The sequence below is a fragment of the Muscardinus avellanarius genome (genome assembly GCF_963383645.1).
Source record: "Muscardinus avellanarius genome assembly, chromosome: 2".
Taxonomy (NCBI): domain Eukaryota; kingdom Metazoa; phylum Chordata; class Mammalia; order Rodentia; family Gliridae; genus Muscardinus; species Muscardinus avellanarius.
The window spans coordinates 14,746,187-14,764,709 of NC_137787.1; the positions used below are offsets into that span (position 1 = coordinate 14,746,187).

The 18,523-nt window shown below is 37.2% G+C and overlaps 1 protein-coding gene across 2 annotated transcripts in view; it reads left to right on the forward strand.

Annotated features, from left to right (window-relative positions):
- The window catches only part of CUL3 (cullin 3), a gene marked incomplete at both ends in the record, with an annotated part of 103,193 nt that overhangs the window by 17,163 nt on the left and 67,507 nt on the right, over positions 1-18,523 (forward strand). Inside the window, one exon of one of the 2 annotated variants that reach the window (XM_080689249.1) lies at positions 6,016-6,213. The exons of the other annotated variant lie outside the window; for it this stretch is intronic. Coding sequence (XP_080545375.1) covers positions 6,016-6,213 — 198 coding nt within the window. The remainder of the gene's footprint in view (positions 1-6,015; positions 6,214-18,523) is intronic. 2 annotated transcript variants of the gene reach the window in all.

Genomic DNA, 18,523 nt, shown 5'->3' on the forward strand with positions numbered 1-18,523 from the left:
GAGGCTGGCTTTGAACCTGCACAATCCTCCTGTCTCCACCTTCCAAGCCCGAGGATTACAAGTGTGTGCCACCACGCCCGGCCTTAGACTGTTATTTTAAAAGAATGTTTTCATTCTTTTTAAAATATGCATAACATTAGAGCTTTTAAATTTTATTCTGAGTATAGACTGATTTCTTTTGGTTGTCATTGATGAAACTTGAACATTTACCACCAAAAAAACCCTTTTTTTCAGTGGCATTCGATTACTTAAAATTTAGATTAGGCCGGGATTGGTGGTACATGCTTGTAATCCCCACTCTTGGGAGGCTGAGACAGGAGGATCGCACGGGTTCGAAGCCAGCCTCAGCTACTTAGTGAGGCTCTCAGCAACTTAGTGAGACCCTGTTTCCAAATAAAATATAAAAAATAGGTCTGGGAGTATAGCCCGGAGGTAGAACGCCTCTGGGTTCCACCCCCAGTACCACTAATAAATAAATAAATATTAAAAATATTTAAAAATTAGATTAATTGCTGCCGATAAGCCCATTCACTGTTTTCCAATATCACTGTTCCCAGTAATTGAACACATTTTCAAAATTGTATTGATACACATGAATAAAATAGTATTCAATAGATATTTGTGTACTGCCATATAAGTGGCATTAAAGGAAAATGCATAATCTTTTAAGAAATTCGGGATCTAGTGGAGGAGGAAGATGCATTGTTATGAAGCGATGAGGGAGTGTAGTAATAGAACTAGAATATTATGGGAAAGCTGAGGCATCATAACTTTGTTTCAGGAGGTCAGGGAAGCATTTCTGGAGGATGTGACACCTGATCCTGTATGCAGAAGCATTATAAAGAATCAGATTAAAGAAGGAGGGGAATTAAGACTTCCGGTGGGGTCCAGTGAGAGAGGGGGAGGGCGCCAAGTAAAGGAATGCAGGAAAAACAGCAACTAGATCTTGAAGGGTGTGTTCTTTAGGGTACTCCTACCCACCATAGAATGCCTTTAACAGAGGAAAGAATATAAGGTAAGACTGTGCTTTTAGTTTGTAAATTAGATGGTTTGCCTATCTGACAGCAAAACCTATATTCTCTAGTTACATACATACTGTATTTACCCAGATAGTCAGTGACTCATACTCTGAGACAGTACTTTACCATATTAACAAAGTGGAATGTGAAATAAATGCAGTGGTGTGGATATTGAAATATTTTGAGTTTAATTCTAGCTCTGTGGTTTTGGTTATGTCATTTAATCTTTTCAGGTCTGTTTTCTTTCTATTTGTTTGAAAATATTTTTACCTTAGTAATCACCAGAAGCAATGTAGTTGTCTCTGGCCCCTGAATACTGAGGAAAAAAAGGCTTTATACAGCCTTAGATTACACAGCAACTCTTAATTTATACATGTGGAAAGTAGTTTTATTTTTTACGATACTGGGGATGGAACTCAGGGTCATTCTACCTCCAAGCTATACCCCCCAGTCCTACTTTTTATACTTTATTTTGAATCAGGGTCTCACTGAGTTGTAAAGGGCCTCACTAAGTATCTGAGGCTGTCTGCGAACGGCTATCCTCCTGTCTCAGCTTCCCAAATGCTGGGATTTCAAGCATGCACCATCATGCCCCGCAAGTTCTTTTATAATAATGCGAGAGGACATGTACAATACTTGAATCCCTTTGACTTTGGATTTTTGAAATTCTTTTCTGTTTTTTTTCTTTTTTTTTATTTGGTGGTACTGGGGTTTCTGGAAGCCCTTCTACCTCCAGGCAACACTCCCAGACCTATTTTATATTTTTTTATTTGGAAACAGGGTCTCTTAAGCCAGCGCGGCTGGCTCCTCACCAGCGTGATTCTCCTGTCTCTGCCTCCCAGCAGGGATTACAAGCATGCGCCACCACCACGCCTGGTGTGAAATTCTTTATTTTCTAATAGAAATTTTCAGATTTACATGGGGTAGAAACATTTTATACTTTTTCTAGTTTTTATTTGGAAAGATTTGGCATTTTGATTAACTATTAGCAATACAGTTGTCTTTGGACTTGATAGTTCACATTTACTATTTAATTGAAGGTATTATGAGTATTCTGTTTCCTTATATGTTCATTATTTTAATGTTATGAGACAGTAACTTTGTTTTATAACTACAACTTATACTCTTGTTGGACTAAAACCACATTGCACATACATAGAGTATCTGAGGCAATCATTATGACACGGGGCTTTTATGTTTTACTTGTGAAAATTTATAATCACATCTTTACATTTTATATAGAGGACATTTTGTGTACCAAGAACTCTGATAAAAACATATAGCAGTTCAGATATAAGGGTAATTTCTCTTAGTTATTTGATGTTTTCTGCTTTAAGGGTCTTGATTTAGATTTGAGCCAGTGTTCTACATCTAGGCTGATTGAAAGAACTGTTTTGCCTGTTCCTTCCTCTTTCACTCATATCCATCAGCCATGACTTGGGAAGGATTCCATTAACTTAGTAATTTTTATCCATTTCAGGTCAGAGATATGTATGACATTGACTCATGTTGCCCAAGTGGTAAATGCAGAATTGATAGGTTTTTGTGGCATGAAGAGAGTTCTTAATTAACTTTTAGCAGAAAATCACTTAGTCAACAACTCTGTTGTATGTCAGGTATTGTTTTAGGGGCTGAGGAGTTTAGTAGTTAGTTAAAAAAAAATCACTGCCTTCTTGGAGCCCACATTTAGCTGAGGGAGGAGAGACTAGAAAAAAGATAGAATGTAGGGTTAGATTTGAAGGTCAGTAATGAGGAGAGGTTGGTATTATAAATAGGATGGACATAAAACATTTCATTGTATATTGACAGTTTTAATCAAAGTTTTGAGTTGTGCAGGTATCTAAGGGAAGGGCATTCCAGACAGAAAGCAGCAAATACAAAGATACAAAATGAGTTGGTGTATGCATTCCAAAGAATAGTAAGGAGGATGATGTGCATCAAGCAGAGTGAGCAAGGGGGGAAGATAATGCTGAGAAACTATCAGATCACATAAGGCTTCATAGGACTTTGTAGGGACTTGGCTTTAACTGCAGGGGGTATGAACTCATGGGAGGGTTGTGAGCGGATGAATGGCATGGTTTGATTTCTGTTTTCAGAAAGTCACTCTGTGGTAGCAGGCCCAGAAATGTGAGGAGGCTTTTCAAATAATCTGAGAAATGGTGGTGGTTTGGACCACGGTAGTAGCAGTGGAAGTAATGAGAAAGAGTTATATTTTGTATATATTTTGAAAGTTAGAGACAACAGAATTTCCTGTTGAGTTAGAAGTTAGGTGAGAGAGCTGGGCTTGATGGTGCACACTTGTAATCCCAGTACTTGGGAGGCTGAGACAGGAGGATCACAGGGTAAAAGCCAGCCTCTGCAATTTAGTGAGACTCTCGGCAACCTATTGAGACCCTGTTTCCAAATGAGATATAAAATTGGGCTGAGAGTATAGCTTGGAGGAAGAATGCCTCTGGGTTCAATCTCTAGTACCAAAAAAAAAAAAAAGTTAGGCAAGAGAATCATGACAAGTTGTTTTGTCTTCATCAATTGGAAAGATGAAGTGGACATTTTGCTTAGTTGGAAAAGACTTCTGGGGAGGCTAACAGGGGTAGGGGTTGGGGAGATTAGGGACTTCTGTTTTAGACTTGAAAAATTTGAGAGGTCGACTAGACATTCAAGTAGAAACATTGAGGTAGCTAGATCCATAATTTTGTTATGGAGCACCAAACATGTACATTTTAAGATTGCACATTTTAAGATAGACATTTATTTATTTATTTATTGTGATACTGGGGTGGAACCCAGGGGCTTTTCCACCTCTGGGCTCTATTCCCAGACCTATTTTATACTTTATTTGGAAACAGGGTCTCACTAAGTTTCCGAGAGCCTCAGTAAGTAGCTGAGGCTGGCTTCAAATCTGTGTGATCCTCCTGTATCATCCTCCAAAGCCCTGGGTCAAGATTGACTTTTAAAGCCATAAGAATAGATGAGATGAGCTCCATCTAGAATTGAATGTAGATAAACATGAGGTCTAGAGCCTGAGTCTTGGAATGGAAATTGTGGTAATGAGTAAGAACCAGTAAAGCAGACTGACAAGTAGGAACCAGTGAAATAGGAAATACGGCAGATTACAGTGCTTGGGAAGTAAGAGGAATCTTTCAAGGAGTAGAGTGGTCAGCTCTGCCAGATGCTACCAGATTGGTCAACTAAGATGAGATCAGCAACTAACCATTCGATTTAACAAATCTAATGAAAATCACTGGTAACCTTTTTAAAAGTGGTTTCAGTGGAATGGTGTTTCAATCAGCACTCTCACCACTGCTCTGACCTAAAATAACCTGACAACCATAATCCGGAGGAAGGAAGATTTATTTGCTCAGAGGGTTCAGGGGTTTCAGTCCATATTGGCCTGTTCACTGTAGACGCTCAGGACGTGGCAGCAGGAGGCAGAGAAAGGGACAAGTGGAGTGATTTAGGCCTCTTCTTGGAGGCTGGATGTAGAGTGTGCTCGTGCACAAGTGGGCACACACAAGTGTGAGGGCTGGGGATGAAGGAGTACATAATCCTTAAGGCCACATCCCCAGTGACCCCTCTGCAGGAGCCAAGCCCAGTCTCCAACTTGGCTGCCCTCTGCATGAGGTCTGGGGGACAGTGTAAATCCAAACCATAAGAAACGATAAAGATGAAAACCTTAATGGTGTGTATCCAAGATACGATGGCAAAACGGGACTTGGAGATAGTGAAAGTAGAAATCTTCCCCTCTTTTAGCCCATGATTTCACTATAAATAGAAAGACAAATTGGGTGGTACTGGGGGAGTAGAGGGGTTGTGAAGATTTGTCTTTAAGAAGTGAAACGGACGATTTAGAATGTGAATAGAAATGATTATTAGTTGATTTTACAATACTGAGGATTGAATCTAGGGGTTTTGCCTTTGAACTGTACCATCTGTCCTATTTTATTTTTTATTTTGAAACAGTATCTCACTAAATTGCTGAGGTCTACAGAGTTTTGAAGGCTGGCCTGGATGTGTGATCCTCTTGTCTCAGCCTCCCAAATACTTCTACAGGTATGTACCACCACACTCAGGGTGAATGGAAATTTTTTAGCAGAGAGAAAAAAATAATTGGTGACTCTGAGAGGATTGATTTCCAAAAAGAGATCTTTGCAATGGAAGTACTTTGTCAAATTTCATTGTGTGTGTGTGTGAGGGGGGGGGGAGCGAAGGAGGGAGGGAGGGAGGGAGGGAGGGAGGGAGGGAGGGAGGGATGGATGGATGGATGGAGGGGGATTAATTGATTTAGGGTTTCTGGTAAAATGCAAGTTCTGTTTTTGTAGATCTGGGTCGGGGCATGAGATTTTTTGTGTTCTGTATGATTCATGTTTCTGGTTCTGTGATCTGCCTTGGGTATCAGAACTTGGCACTGAGAGTGTAAGTAATAGCAGATTATATTGGCATAAAATCCAGTAGATTAGTGGATATGGTCTGAGCATGGAGCTCTTCAGGTTGTTTCTGTCTTCTCACTCATCATCTTGGAGGATGCAGGAGGTAATGTAAAATCATTTAGGAGAGTAAAATGAGACTAGAAAAGAAAGTGTGGGATTGCAGAAAGATTACACTTGTGGTTTGTGGTTATGACTTTTAAACTGAGATAAATCAAATATGGGTTTTTGCTGATCATTTGTTTTCAACTATATAGGTTCATGTCAGGAATAGGTGTGCTGTTAGCATGGAGGAAGGCAGAGGAGGGGTTAAGTGATTTATGAATATATAAATCATGATTTTATTTAAATAGAGTTCTGCTATAAAAGGATGGAGAGGAAGGTCTTAAATGATTAGAGAAAATTGTTTTAACCAGCTATAGAGACTGTTTTCAAATGAATCCCTTAATTGTATTAAAACAGACTAACATATAACTAGTTATATGATAAAATATTTACTATATGGACAAATATGGAAAGATTTTCAACCATTGTGTTTTTGTTTTTGTCTCTTTTCTTTTTGGATATGACAGATGACCATGGATGAAAAATACGTAAACAGCATTTGGGACCTTCTGAAAAATGCAATTCAAGAAATTCAGCGTAAGAATAACAGTGGTCTTAGTTTTGAGGAGCTCTATAGAAATGCCTATACAATGGTTTTGCATAAACATGGAGAAAAGCTCTACACTGGACTAAGAGAAGTTGTTACCGAACATCTCATAAATAAGGTATCCAATTTTAAAGTACTATTGTTAATGCAATATAGAATATAGAAAATCCTTTATGCCATTTTGTATTTTGATCAGAAGTGTGGTTTTTTAAAAAGGCTTCAAGAAGCTTATAAAATTATTAATTTATAACTATTATAAAGCCTCATTCAAAACTTACAATTAGCCAATGAGAATTTCTAACAGTTGAAAGAAGATAAAATTTGTGATCTATAATTCTGTCTAATTACAATTGATGAAGCAATGAATCAGTAATTTACAAATACTTATTTACTAGTGTTAATTACAGATAATTGTTTTTTCTTAAAATGATTTAATCAGCCCATTTTGGCTTTCTCTTCTATATATATGAAAATAATAAAGCCATATTGTTTAAAAATATTCTCTAAGACTTTTTAATAGTTGAAATTGACCTCACTCATTTTAAGTGAGTTCTGTGGTAAACATGAATTGTTGTTTTATGCATATGTGATTTCATAAAACAAGATAAATTAGTGGTGGACTAACTTTATGAAATAGTTCTATGATTCCAAAAAGGTTTATATGTATATTTTTAGAACAAATGTTTTTGTAGGCAAACTGCAAATGAAATGTAATTTCATTCATGAAATAACTTCATTACAATGTCTTGCTTTAAGATGAAGTAAAATATATCACAGATTCATAAAATTTTTCTCTCATTTTTTGTTTGGTATTTAAGGTACTCATTTTACAACTTTATTCTGGGGGGAAAAAAAAAAGCCAGAAGTTTCATAAATAGTAGTTAACTCATTTGCCCTTCACCTAGATTAGGTTAAACTTTTGCTACTTTTGTATATCTTCCAATCAATACTTGTTATTGTCTGTTGTTACTAATATAAGTATTATTATTGACTAATTAGAGAATAAATTGTAGATTGTATTTACCCTAAAATACTTTGTAATGTTTCTCCTAAGAATAAGGATATTCTCCTACATAACCAAAGAATTATGATCAAAATCAGGCAGTTTAATATAATACTGTTAATACAGTTCATATTAAAATATTACCAATTGTCCTGTGTGGCAGTGATGTCCTATATAGTAATTTGTTTTCTGATTTCTTGATCCAGTCCAGGATCACATACTCATTTCCTCAGCTTTTTTGTCTTTTTGGCACATTGACATTTTTGAAGAGTTTAGGCCAGTTGCTTTGTAGATTGTCCCTCAGTTTTTGGTTTGTCTGATCTTTTCCTCATGACTAGTTTCAGGTTATGCGTTTTTGGCAGGAATTATACATAAGTGATGTTGTGTCCTCAGTGCAGCACATCAGGAGGCACATGATGTCAGTTTATCCCATTATTGGTGATGTTAACTTTGATCACTTGGTGTCCGCCAGATTTCTTCACTGTGAAGGTACCATTTTTTTCCCTTTGTAATTCATAATATGTTGAGTTATATTTTGAGACTGTGTAAATATCCTGTTCCCCCAGAAACTTCCATGTTATGGATTTAGCATTCATTGATGATTCTTGCATGAATCATTATTACTAGTGGTTGCAAAATAGCAACTTTTTATTTCTACTCTTTCTTCTATAATTACTTTCTCTTGAAAGAGAGTACAGGAGCCAGGTAGTTAAATATTTCATGAAGATAATTATGTTCTTCATGCAATCAACAGTTTTTAAGTGCCTGTGTGCACAGCTTTTAATAAAATACAGTAGATGCAAAGAGATATTATTCTGTCTCTTTCCAGGGTTGTTTTTACTCTGATATGAAAGATAACATGCATTTAGGTAACAGTGTGAAGCGTTATGTAATTAAATGTCAATGTGTGATAGTGATAAATAGCTTAGAAATTCAAATGAAGAGATTACTCAGGACTATAAGATTTTGTGGAAATGAATAAAATTGAACTGAGCCTTTAAAAATGTGGAGTGCATCTGAACAATGTAGAAAGTTCTCCAGGGTGGCAAATAGCATAAAATTATATAGATGATCTTCCAAGCCAAGTTGGCTACACTTAGGTGGTAAGTGATGTTTGATGGATGTATATAATAATTACAGGGATTAGTGAATGGCAGTGCTTGAAAGATCGTATGAGAACAGATTATAGAAAATTTTGAATGTCAAGCTAAGGGATGTGGACTAAATAGTTGAGAGTTTGTGGAGGTTTTAAAGTAGGTGATAAGAGTTTGAAGATTACCGTGAGAATGGCAAAGTACAGCATTAGTAGGGTGCTTACTAGAATCAGGAGAAGACTAGAAGAATATGGTAACATAGGCTGGAAACAAATGAGTTTCATGCATCTGAAATTCTGAAGCAAGATTAGAGAGAATTTGGTTACTAGAATTATGGTGCTACTAGTAGAAATATTGTGGAGTCATACTGTGAAACTGATTTGGATAAGGATAAGTTAGTTTCTTTTTGGGTATACAGATAATTTTTATATTTGGTTAAGTACCTTCAAAATCATTACCTGTGAGAAAAATTGAGTGTGAGATCTGAAGTAATATGTTTGTAGATATGTAAGTTTAGAAATATAGCAAGAACTCGCTGGACGTGGTGGCGCACGCTTGTAATCCCCGCGCTTGGGAGGCAGAGACAGGAGGATCGTGCAGGTTCGAAGCCAGCCGCGCTGGCGTAAGAGACCCTGTTTCAAATATATAAAATAGGTCTAGGAGTGTAGCCCGGAGGAAGAAGGGCTTCCAGGAACCCCAGTACCACCAAAAAAAAAAAAAAAAAAAAAAAAGAAAGAAATATAGCAAGAACTCAAAGCTAGATGTGAGGATTTCACATTTAGTAGCATGTACTGGATGTTATATTTTAGAGAATGAAGAAGCACCAAGAGCTGAGGGACAAATGTCCAGGAGCAGATTGTAGTTAAAGTAACTGTTGGAAGTAAGACTAATTTAAGAAGTTTGGCATCAAAGGAAAGAAAACAGGCATGATGGCACATGCTTGTAATCCCAGTACTTGGGAGACTGAGACAGGAGGATCGAAGGTTCCAGAACAGCCTCAGAAAGTACTGAGACTCATCAACCTAATCAGATCCTATTTCAAAATAAAAATAAAATAGGTCTAAGGGTGTGGTTCGTAGGTGTAATGCCCTGGGTTCAATCAGAAGTCACACACACACACACACACACACACACACACACACACACACACACCAAAAAAAGAAAAAGAGACAAAGGTAGAATGGGGACAAATTTTTCTTACAACTACTGAAAGGTGGAAGAATGGAGCATCTGCTTTCTTCCATGTACAGAATGAGGGATTAGGAATCATAGAGAAGTACTCAAGTGTGGTGGCCTCACCTGTAATTCCATCTGCTTGGTAGAATAAGACATTATGATGGCAAGGTCAGGGCCAACCTGGGCAACTTTTCAACAAGCTGTCCTGGGGATGTAGCCCAGTGGTACAGTGCTTGGCCTTGGTTTAATCTCCAGTGTTGCCAAATGAATTAAAAAATATAATAGAGGCCGGGCGTGGTGGCGCACGCTTGTAATCCCTGCGCTTGGGAGGCAGAGACAGGAGGACGCGCAGGTTCGAAGCCAGCCGCGCGCGCTGGCTTAGGAGACCCTGTTTCCAAATAAAAAATGCAAAAATAGGTCTGGGAGTGTAGCCCGGAGGTAGAAGGGCTTCCAGGAACCCCAGTACCACAAAAAAAAAAAAAAAAAAAAAAAAAAAATAATAGAGAAGTAAGTTTAGAATAGGTAAGTTTAGAATAAGTAAGTTCTCGTTTGCCCATTTCTGTAGGGAATATTACTGATCACAGTTCTCACTTAGCATTTACTATGCGTTAGTTCCAATTCTAGTGCTTTTATGTATAACTTAATCATTTGTCACAACCCAATGTGTCATATATTTATTTCTTATTTTTACAAAGGAAGAAACGGGGGTACAGAGAATTAGTGATTTTGCCAGATACATAATAGTTTAATATTCAACCTAGTAGGAACTGAATTTAGATAGTATTATTTCAAGATAAACCCATCTCTATAAGTCACCTTTTGGGGCAGAAGATAAATGTACTGAAATGGAAGTAATTAAAGTGCTTCAAATTAGTGTTTGTTTGTTTTTTGGTAAAGCTATGGCCTTTTCAATTCTTTTTTAACTGGGGATTGAACCCAGGGGCATTCTGCCTCCAAGCCCCACCCCCAGCCCTATTTTCTGTTCTTTATTTTAGGGCCTTACTAAATTGTGAAGGGCCTCACTAAATAGCTAAGGCTGGCTGACAGTCTGCCTGCCTCAAGTACTGGGATTACAAGTGTGTGCCACTAAGCCTGGCTGGTCCTTTCAATTTTTAGTTTGATTTGTATGTGAAATGAAGGAGTTAAAAGTAATACTTGGGATTCTTTATTTCTAAAACTACCATAAATCTAACAATTAAATCTTCTTCTAAAATGATTGTGAAAAGACTTGGTAGCATTTGTGGGGAATGTACTAAGGAATTGATAAGGAAAATGATAGTTTTTTTTAAGCAGGGCTTTGTAGTTTGGGTGTCGCTGTAGAAAAAAAGCATCTATAGTTGTGTGTCATGGTCAAGAATTAGCTCTTGGAAAAGTGAGGAGAGGAGGGGAATCCAGAGTGTGAGGTCAATATTTAAGTGAATGATTTTGGGACTCCAAAATATGGTCAAGTAGTTATTGAAATCATTTGAACAGTAACTCCATGAGAATTCTGAAAAGATTTAGTTGCTTAAAGTGGTCCACTATCAAAGGTCAACTGTTGTCTTAGTCAGGTTGGGCTGCTGTAACAAGTACCATAGTCTGGATGCCTTAAGCAGCATTCGCTTTCTCACATTTCTGGAGGCCAGGAAGTCCAAGATCAAGATACTTACAGATTCATTTCCTGGTGAGAGGCCTCTGCTTGGTTTGTACATCATCTCTTCTCTGATAAATCTTTTCGGAAAGAGATGATCTCTCTCTTATCTTCTTTCATAAACACTCATTTGATCAGCTAGTTTCTGTCGAAATGTGCCAATTTCAGCATATCTGTTAATTGATTGTGTTAATTTAAGTTTTTGAAACCTCTGCTAGTCATTTTTGTCTTTTCTATTTATCTTATATCATATACTCTTATTTTATAAAAAGATTTAGTTACTGTGCAAGTACAATGGAGACACTACCAAAAAAGCATTGAAAAATAGGGCCAATATACAGTAAATCAAAATGTATGTCAACTTTGTAAGAAGTATCAATATGTTTTACTAAATGGGACATAAGGATGTTAAGTACAATAAAATGTACAAAAGCGTAGTTTGCATGAAAGTCATTATTATCTCTCTTTGCATAGAATCTTTTGATTAGAAAATGAGAGAATGGCTTAGTGTTCTGTGGTATAAAATATCATTCTTTGATTTCTCAGCATATGCCCCTTATTTCTCAGCATATGCCCCTTTTGTTGTGTTTTTTTTTTTTTTTTTTGTGTGTGTGTGTGTGTGTGTGTGTGGTACTGGGGATTGAACCCAGGGGCATTCTATCTCCAAGCTATACCCCAGATCTATTTTTTATTTTGAAACAGTCTCACTAAGTAACTGAGGCTGGGCATGAACCTCCAAGTCCTCTTGTCTCAGTCTCCCAAGTACTGGAGTTTCAAACATGTTCCACCACTCCTAGCCAGTGTTTTTATTTTTGGGGGGTGGGGAGATTGAACCCAGGGACAGTCTACCTCCAAGCCATACCCCCAGCCCTGTTTTTATTTTGAAACAGGGTCTTTTTTATGTGGTATCATTGCTGGCTTTTTTATGTAGTTTGTTAGTACTTTGGTTTCAAGGTGAGAAGACAACATTTTAATGAAATTTTTAGTAAAGCAGAGTAGTACAGTCAGTCGGGGTAGTTGTTCTAGAGAGGACACTTCTTGGGATGAAAGTAGCTGATTATTGGCTTTGGAAATAATATCCCCAAATTGTAGTAGGCACAGAAAATGTAAGTACTGTTTCTTTAGTTTATTTCTGGTAATATTCTTCCTATCTTTAGAAGAATATTTTCTTTGAGGAAATAAAGCCAATTCAGTGAAATTCTCAAGATCATGAAGCAGAAGGTAGGGTGTGACCTGTCCTTTGTGCTTGCCATAAGAAAAGCTTGTCAAAGGCATCCTTCTAAGGCTTCTTATCATGTAATTCAGCAGTGTTTTTCAGGCTCTAAGTAGGTGTAAGGATTATATTGGTAGTAGTGCAGATCTGATTCCTTTATTGGTGGAACGGATAATAAATGTTTAGTTATAAAATATAATGAAAACAGGATATAGTGATAGAGGAGAACATGATGACATTGGTCAAGAAAGGGCTTTCTGAGGAAATAGTGATATTTAAACTGTCTTGAAGAAGGAGAGGGTGCTCATGAGAAAAAGTTGAAGAGCATTCCAGAAGAGAAAGGGCTGTGCAGCCTATTTCTCTGTAAAGGATCAGATAATCAGTAGCTTTGTTTTTCTGAGGCATACAGCTCTTTTTTGCCGTCCTTAACTCTGCTGCTACAGCACAAAAACAGCAATAGACTGTAGATGAGAGAATGAGCATGGCAAGATTCCAGCAAACTTTTTCTGGGTGTGTGGGGGGGAGGGTAGTAGGGATTGAGCCCAGGGGCATTCTACCTTTGAGTTATGCGCTCTCTTTTACTTTGTTTTTGAAACAGGCTTTTCCTTGGTTGCTGAGTTTGGCCTTGAACCTGCAGTCTTTCTGTCTCAGCCTTTCAAGTATTGCTGGTATTACAGTGTGCACCACCATGCCCTGCCCTGTAAAGCTTTATAAAGTAAAAACTGTATTTTAAAAGGGCAGCAGGCCATCCTTTGCCAATTCCTGAAGTGTAGAGGCCTATTGTAAGTGGAGAATTTGAGGAAGATGAGATGAGAATCAGAAGCCATTAAGGCCAGGCCTTAACAGAAGGCCTTTGTATTTAATTGTGTGTGTGTGTGTGTGTGTGTGTGTGTGTGTGTGTGTGTGTACATACACACATATATACATACATGTATGTATGTATGTATGTATGCCATTTAAATATTTTAAGCAAGACAGTGACATTCTGTGGTGTAGTTTTTCTTTTTTTTATTATTATTTTTTTTGGTGGGTCTAGGGATAGAACCCAGGAGCATTTGACCTCTGAGCTACACCCCCTGCCCTATTTTTTATTCTTTAATTTGAAGCAGGGTCTCACTAAGTTGCATAGATTTTTAAATAACTACTATGGCTGCTGTGTGGAGAATAAGTGAGAGTGCTTAAGCATTAAAGTGTGAGGGGATTAATAAGGAGCAATCCAGTGACTCGGGAAATAGTTATGATTTACACCAGTTTAATAACAGTGGTAACAGAAACATTGTCTGATTCAAGACATATTTCACATGTTGAAAGATCCACATGTAGACAGATTTCACATGCTTATTGTAGGGATTAAGAAAGAGGGGAACAATCCAGTATGTATTATTTCTAGGTTTTTGGCTCTTGGACAAAGAGGGAGGTGATCTCACTTTTCTGATACAGATTTGAAGTAGAAGCTCCATTTTGAACAGGTTAGTTTTAAGATGCCATAATTGGAAATGCAAATCTAGTTCTGAATTTGAACTGGAAATGTAAATTTGGGGGTGTGAACGTACACACATGATATTTAAAGTGCAAAAAGTATACAGAATCACAGAAATAAAAGTGATACAAGATTGAATCCTGAGAATTTAAACATTTAGTTTTCAGACACATTTATGATTTTAGTGGAGACTGAAAAATGGCAAGAATTAATGGTATTATTATTATTACTATTATTATTTTGTACCAGGAATTGAAGCCAGGTAATACTACCTCCAAGTCATATCCTTATCTCCTCTTTTAAAAAACATTTTGAATAGAGTCTCCTTAAGTTGCTGAGGCTGAACTTGAACCTGAGAGTCTCTGCTCTTGTTTTTATTTGACAAGTCTAAAGTCATTTTGCAGTAATGAAGGAATCGTGTTTTCATAATGAAGGTCTTGCCCTTCTTAAAAACTGTTTATATAGTTTTTTGTTTTTGTGGTACTAGGGGTGGAGCCAAGTGAGCTACGCTCCTCGCCCTGTTTTTTCTTTTGAAATTATCTCACTAAATTGCTGAGGGCTTCTTTTAAGTTGCTGAGGCTGGCCTTAAAAAAAAAAATCTGGGATCTTCCTGCCTGCCTTCCAAGTACTAGGATTACAGTTACATTCCATCACATCTGGTTAAAGCACTCCAGGTTTAAAATAAGAAATAACTTAGACTCAAGCTAGCATTCTAGTACTGGGATGCTGAGACAGGAGGATTACAGACTTGAGGCCAGCCTCCGCAGTTTATACCCTCTGCAACTTACTGAGACCCACTTTGAAAATTAACAATAAAATAAAATAGGAATAGGTGTGTTGTGTAGATTGGAGGTAGAATGCTCTTGTCAAGCCTCTAGGGACACCCCCCCCCCAAAAAAAAAAAAAAAAAAAGAGAAGGGAGAAAAGAACAGGCTTAGATTCAGCTGCAGTAGATAAAGTACTAAGTAGAAAAATAGGAAGAGCTGGGCTTCAAGCCTAGTTTCTGCTGGTGATAATCTTAAACAAGTTACTTGACCTTTATGGATATTAGATTATTAATATTAAGTGAGATTGCTTTTTACTCTTAAAAGGCCTGAACTTTAATGATTATTTAATATAATTTTGGGTAATTAACACTTTGGAGAGCAACATAATTTTTGAAATTTACTACTTCACTTATGCCAAAATAAGTATTTGGAATAAAACTATTTCAACTTTGAATTGGGTTAGAAGGAACTTGCATTTTAATGTAGCAAGAGCTTTATTTTTTTTCTTTTTCTTCTTCTTCTTCTTTTTTTTTTTTGGTGGTACTGGGGGTGGAACCCAGGGGTTTTCTACCTCCGGGCCTTACTCCGAGACCTAGACCTATTTTATATTTTATTTGGAAACAGGGTCTCGTTAAGTTTCTGAGAGCCTCACTAAGTAGCTGAGGCTGGTTTCGATCCTCCTGTCTCAGCCTCCGAAGCACAGAGATTACAAGTGCGCTACCACACCTGGCTTTATTTAACTTTTCTAATGCTCAACAAGTTTCTTAGATTTGACTTATGAACTGGGCATGGTGGCGCATGCTTGTAATCCCAGCGCTTGGAATACTGAGACAGGAGGATTGCACAGGTTCGAAGCCAGCCTCGGCTAATGAGTGAGGCTCTCAACAACTTAGTGAGACCCTGTTTCCAAATAAAATATAAAATAGGTCTGGGAGTATAGCCCGGAGGTAGAAAAGCCCCTGGTTCTACCCCCAGTACCACCAAAAAAAAAAACCCAAAAAAACAAAAAAAACGATTTGACTTATGTTTCACTTCTCTTTCAAAATAGTACTCTATAGTTATAATTGAATAACATGGTAGCCTCATAAATGATAAAAACCTAATTCTCAAATTTTGAAATTTTGTTCCTCTTAGGAAAAAAACTGAACAAAAATGTTAATCTTAAAATCTAGAACTAATTTCTTATATTGCTAAAAAGAACATTTATTCCAGTGGTTTACAAAGTCCTTTTTTTAAAAGTCCTTTTATTTGTATATTCTATCCAGAAAATGTTGTAATTTTGAATAATAAAATAATGGATTTTCATTCATATAGAAAATTGCTTGTTGAAGACTAGGCACACATACCAGGCACTTGTCCATGCATTTAATGTATAGGGAACCTTCGTGAAAACTAGGTTTTTGGACTGAGCATACTTGAATCTGTGCTGCGTAATCTTGACCTAAACATTTTGTTCTTCAGGTAGGGAAATCGATTCGTCATGGAGATAAAATTTCAGGTTTTTTTCTCTTTTTGGTACTTCTGATGGAACCCTGGGGCATTCTACCTCTGAGCTATACCTTCAGCCCTATTTTTTATTCTTTATTTTGAAATATGGTGTCACTGAGTTGCAAAGGGCCTGAGTAGTAGCTGAGGCTGTCCGCGACCCGCAGTCTTCCTGTCTCAGCTTCCCAAATGCTGGGATTTCAAATTTGTGCCACCATGCCCAGTTTATAATTTTAATTTTTTAGGTGACTTTCTATTTTTCTTAAGCTGGAAAGGCTTACTTGTAGAACAAATATTACCCTAAAATTTATTTTTATTTTATTTATTTCTTATATTTTATTTTTTATTTTTTTATATTATTTTATTGACAGTAAATGTTACACATTTAATCTGTATTTGGTGCCATCTCCCCCCTCCTCGTTTTCCCTTCCCCCCTCCCGACAATTAATACCCAGGCTAACCTTGCTATATTCATACTTTTACACCTATTTAGAAGTAGCCCCTCATCAATCAAGTTCAGCCTCCTTCCTCTTTTAGCTTTCCATTCAAACATTGCTGAGATTTCCCTTCCATTATATGGATTCCCTCTGGTATTCCCAATGCTCACTCGTTTGGGCATATTAGAGGAAACATATGTCCCTTCTCTTTCTGTGTTTGGCTGATCTCACTTAACATAATGCTTTCCAGCCCTTTCCATCTTCTTAAGAATGACGATTTTATTCTTCTTTATAGCTGAATAGAATTTCATTGTGTATATTTCCTGTAACTTTGCAAACCATTCATCTGTTGATGGGGGCCTAGGTTGTTTCCAAATTTTGGCTATTACAAATTGTGCCGCTATGAACATAGGTATGCATATGTTACTGTAGTTCTCGGATTTCAACCTCTTTGGCCAAATACCCAGGAGTAGTATAGCTGGATCGTATGGTAGATCTATTCCCAGTTTTCTAAGGAATCTCCACACTGATCTCTATAGTGGCTGAACGAGTTTGCACTACCACCAACAATGCAAAAGAGTTCTTCTTTCCCCACATCCTCGCCAGCATTTGTTGTTGTTTGATTTCTTTATGCTTGCCAATCTGACTGGGGTTAGACAGAATCTCAGCATAGTTTTGATTTGCATCTCCCTGATGGCTAATGATGAAGAACATCTTTTCATGTATCTATTGGCCATTTGTATCTCTTCTTTTGTAAAGTGTCTATTCAATTCGATTGCCCATTTCTTGATTGGGTTGTTTGTTTTGCTAGTGCAGAGTCTTTTGAGCTCTTTGTATATTCTGGATATTTGCCCCTATCGGAGTGGTGACTGGTAAAGATTGTCTTCCATTCTGTAGGCTTCCTCTTTAGGTTCTTGATGGTTTCCTTTGACGAAAAGAAGCTCTTTAGTTTGATGCTATCCCACTTGTTGATTCTTGCTTTAATTTCCTGGGCTTTGGAGGTTTTGTTGAGAAAGTTACTGCCTGTGCCTATATGTTGTAGTGATGAGCCTGTGTTCTCCTCTAATAACTTCACAGTCTCTGGTCTAATTTCTAAGTCTTTGATCCATCTCGAGTTGATTCCTGTGCATGGTGAGATATATGGGTTTAGTTCCATCTTTCTACAAATGGATAGCCAGTTCTCCCAGCACCATTTGTTGAAGAGGCTGTCTTTTCTCCAGCATATGAGTTTGGCCCCTTTGTCAAAGATTAATTGACTGTAGGTGTGTGGATTTGTTTCTGTATCTTCTATTCTGTTCCACTGGTCAGTGTACCTGTTATTGTCCCAGTACCATGCTGTGTTTATTACTATTGACCTATAGTATAGTTGGAAGTCTGGGATTGTGATGCCTCCTGCGTGATTCTTATTGCTGAGAACTGCTTTGGCTATTCTGGGTCTTTTCTTTCTCCATATAAAGTTCATGATTGCTTTTTCTAGGTCTGTGAAGAATGTCGTTGGTATTTTAATGGGAATTGCATTGAATCTATAAATCATTTTAGGCAGAATGGCCATTTTGATGATATTTATTCTGCCTATCCACGAGCATGGGAGGTCTTTCCATCTTCCAAGGTCGTCTTCAATTTCTTTAATGTTTTATAGTTTTTGTTGTAGAGGTCTTTTACATCTTTGGTTAGGTTTATTCCTAGGTATTTTATTGGTTTTGAGGTTATAGTGAATGGAATTGATTGTTTTATTTCTTTCCTTTTGGATTCATTGTTGGTGTAAAGAAAAGCCACTGATTTCTTTAGATTTATTTTGTATCCTGCAGCTTTGCTGAATTTGTTAATTAACTCCAGAAGTCTTTTGGTTGAGTTTTTAGGGTCTTCTAGGTAAAGGATCATGTCATCTGCAAATAAAGATAATTTTAATTCCTCTCTTCCTATTTGAATTCCTTTGATTTCCTTCTCTTGTCTTATTGCTGTAGCAAGAGTCTCAAGGACTATATTGAAGAGGAGTGGTGATAGTGGACATGCTTGTCTTGTTTCCGATTTTAGGGGAAATTCTTGCTGTTTTTCCCCATTCAGTATAATGTTGGCTTTGGGGTTTTTGTATATTGCCTTAATGATGTTGAGGTATGTTCCTTTTATTCCAATTTTCTGTAGT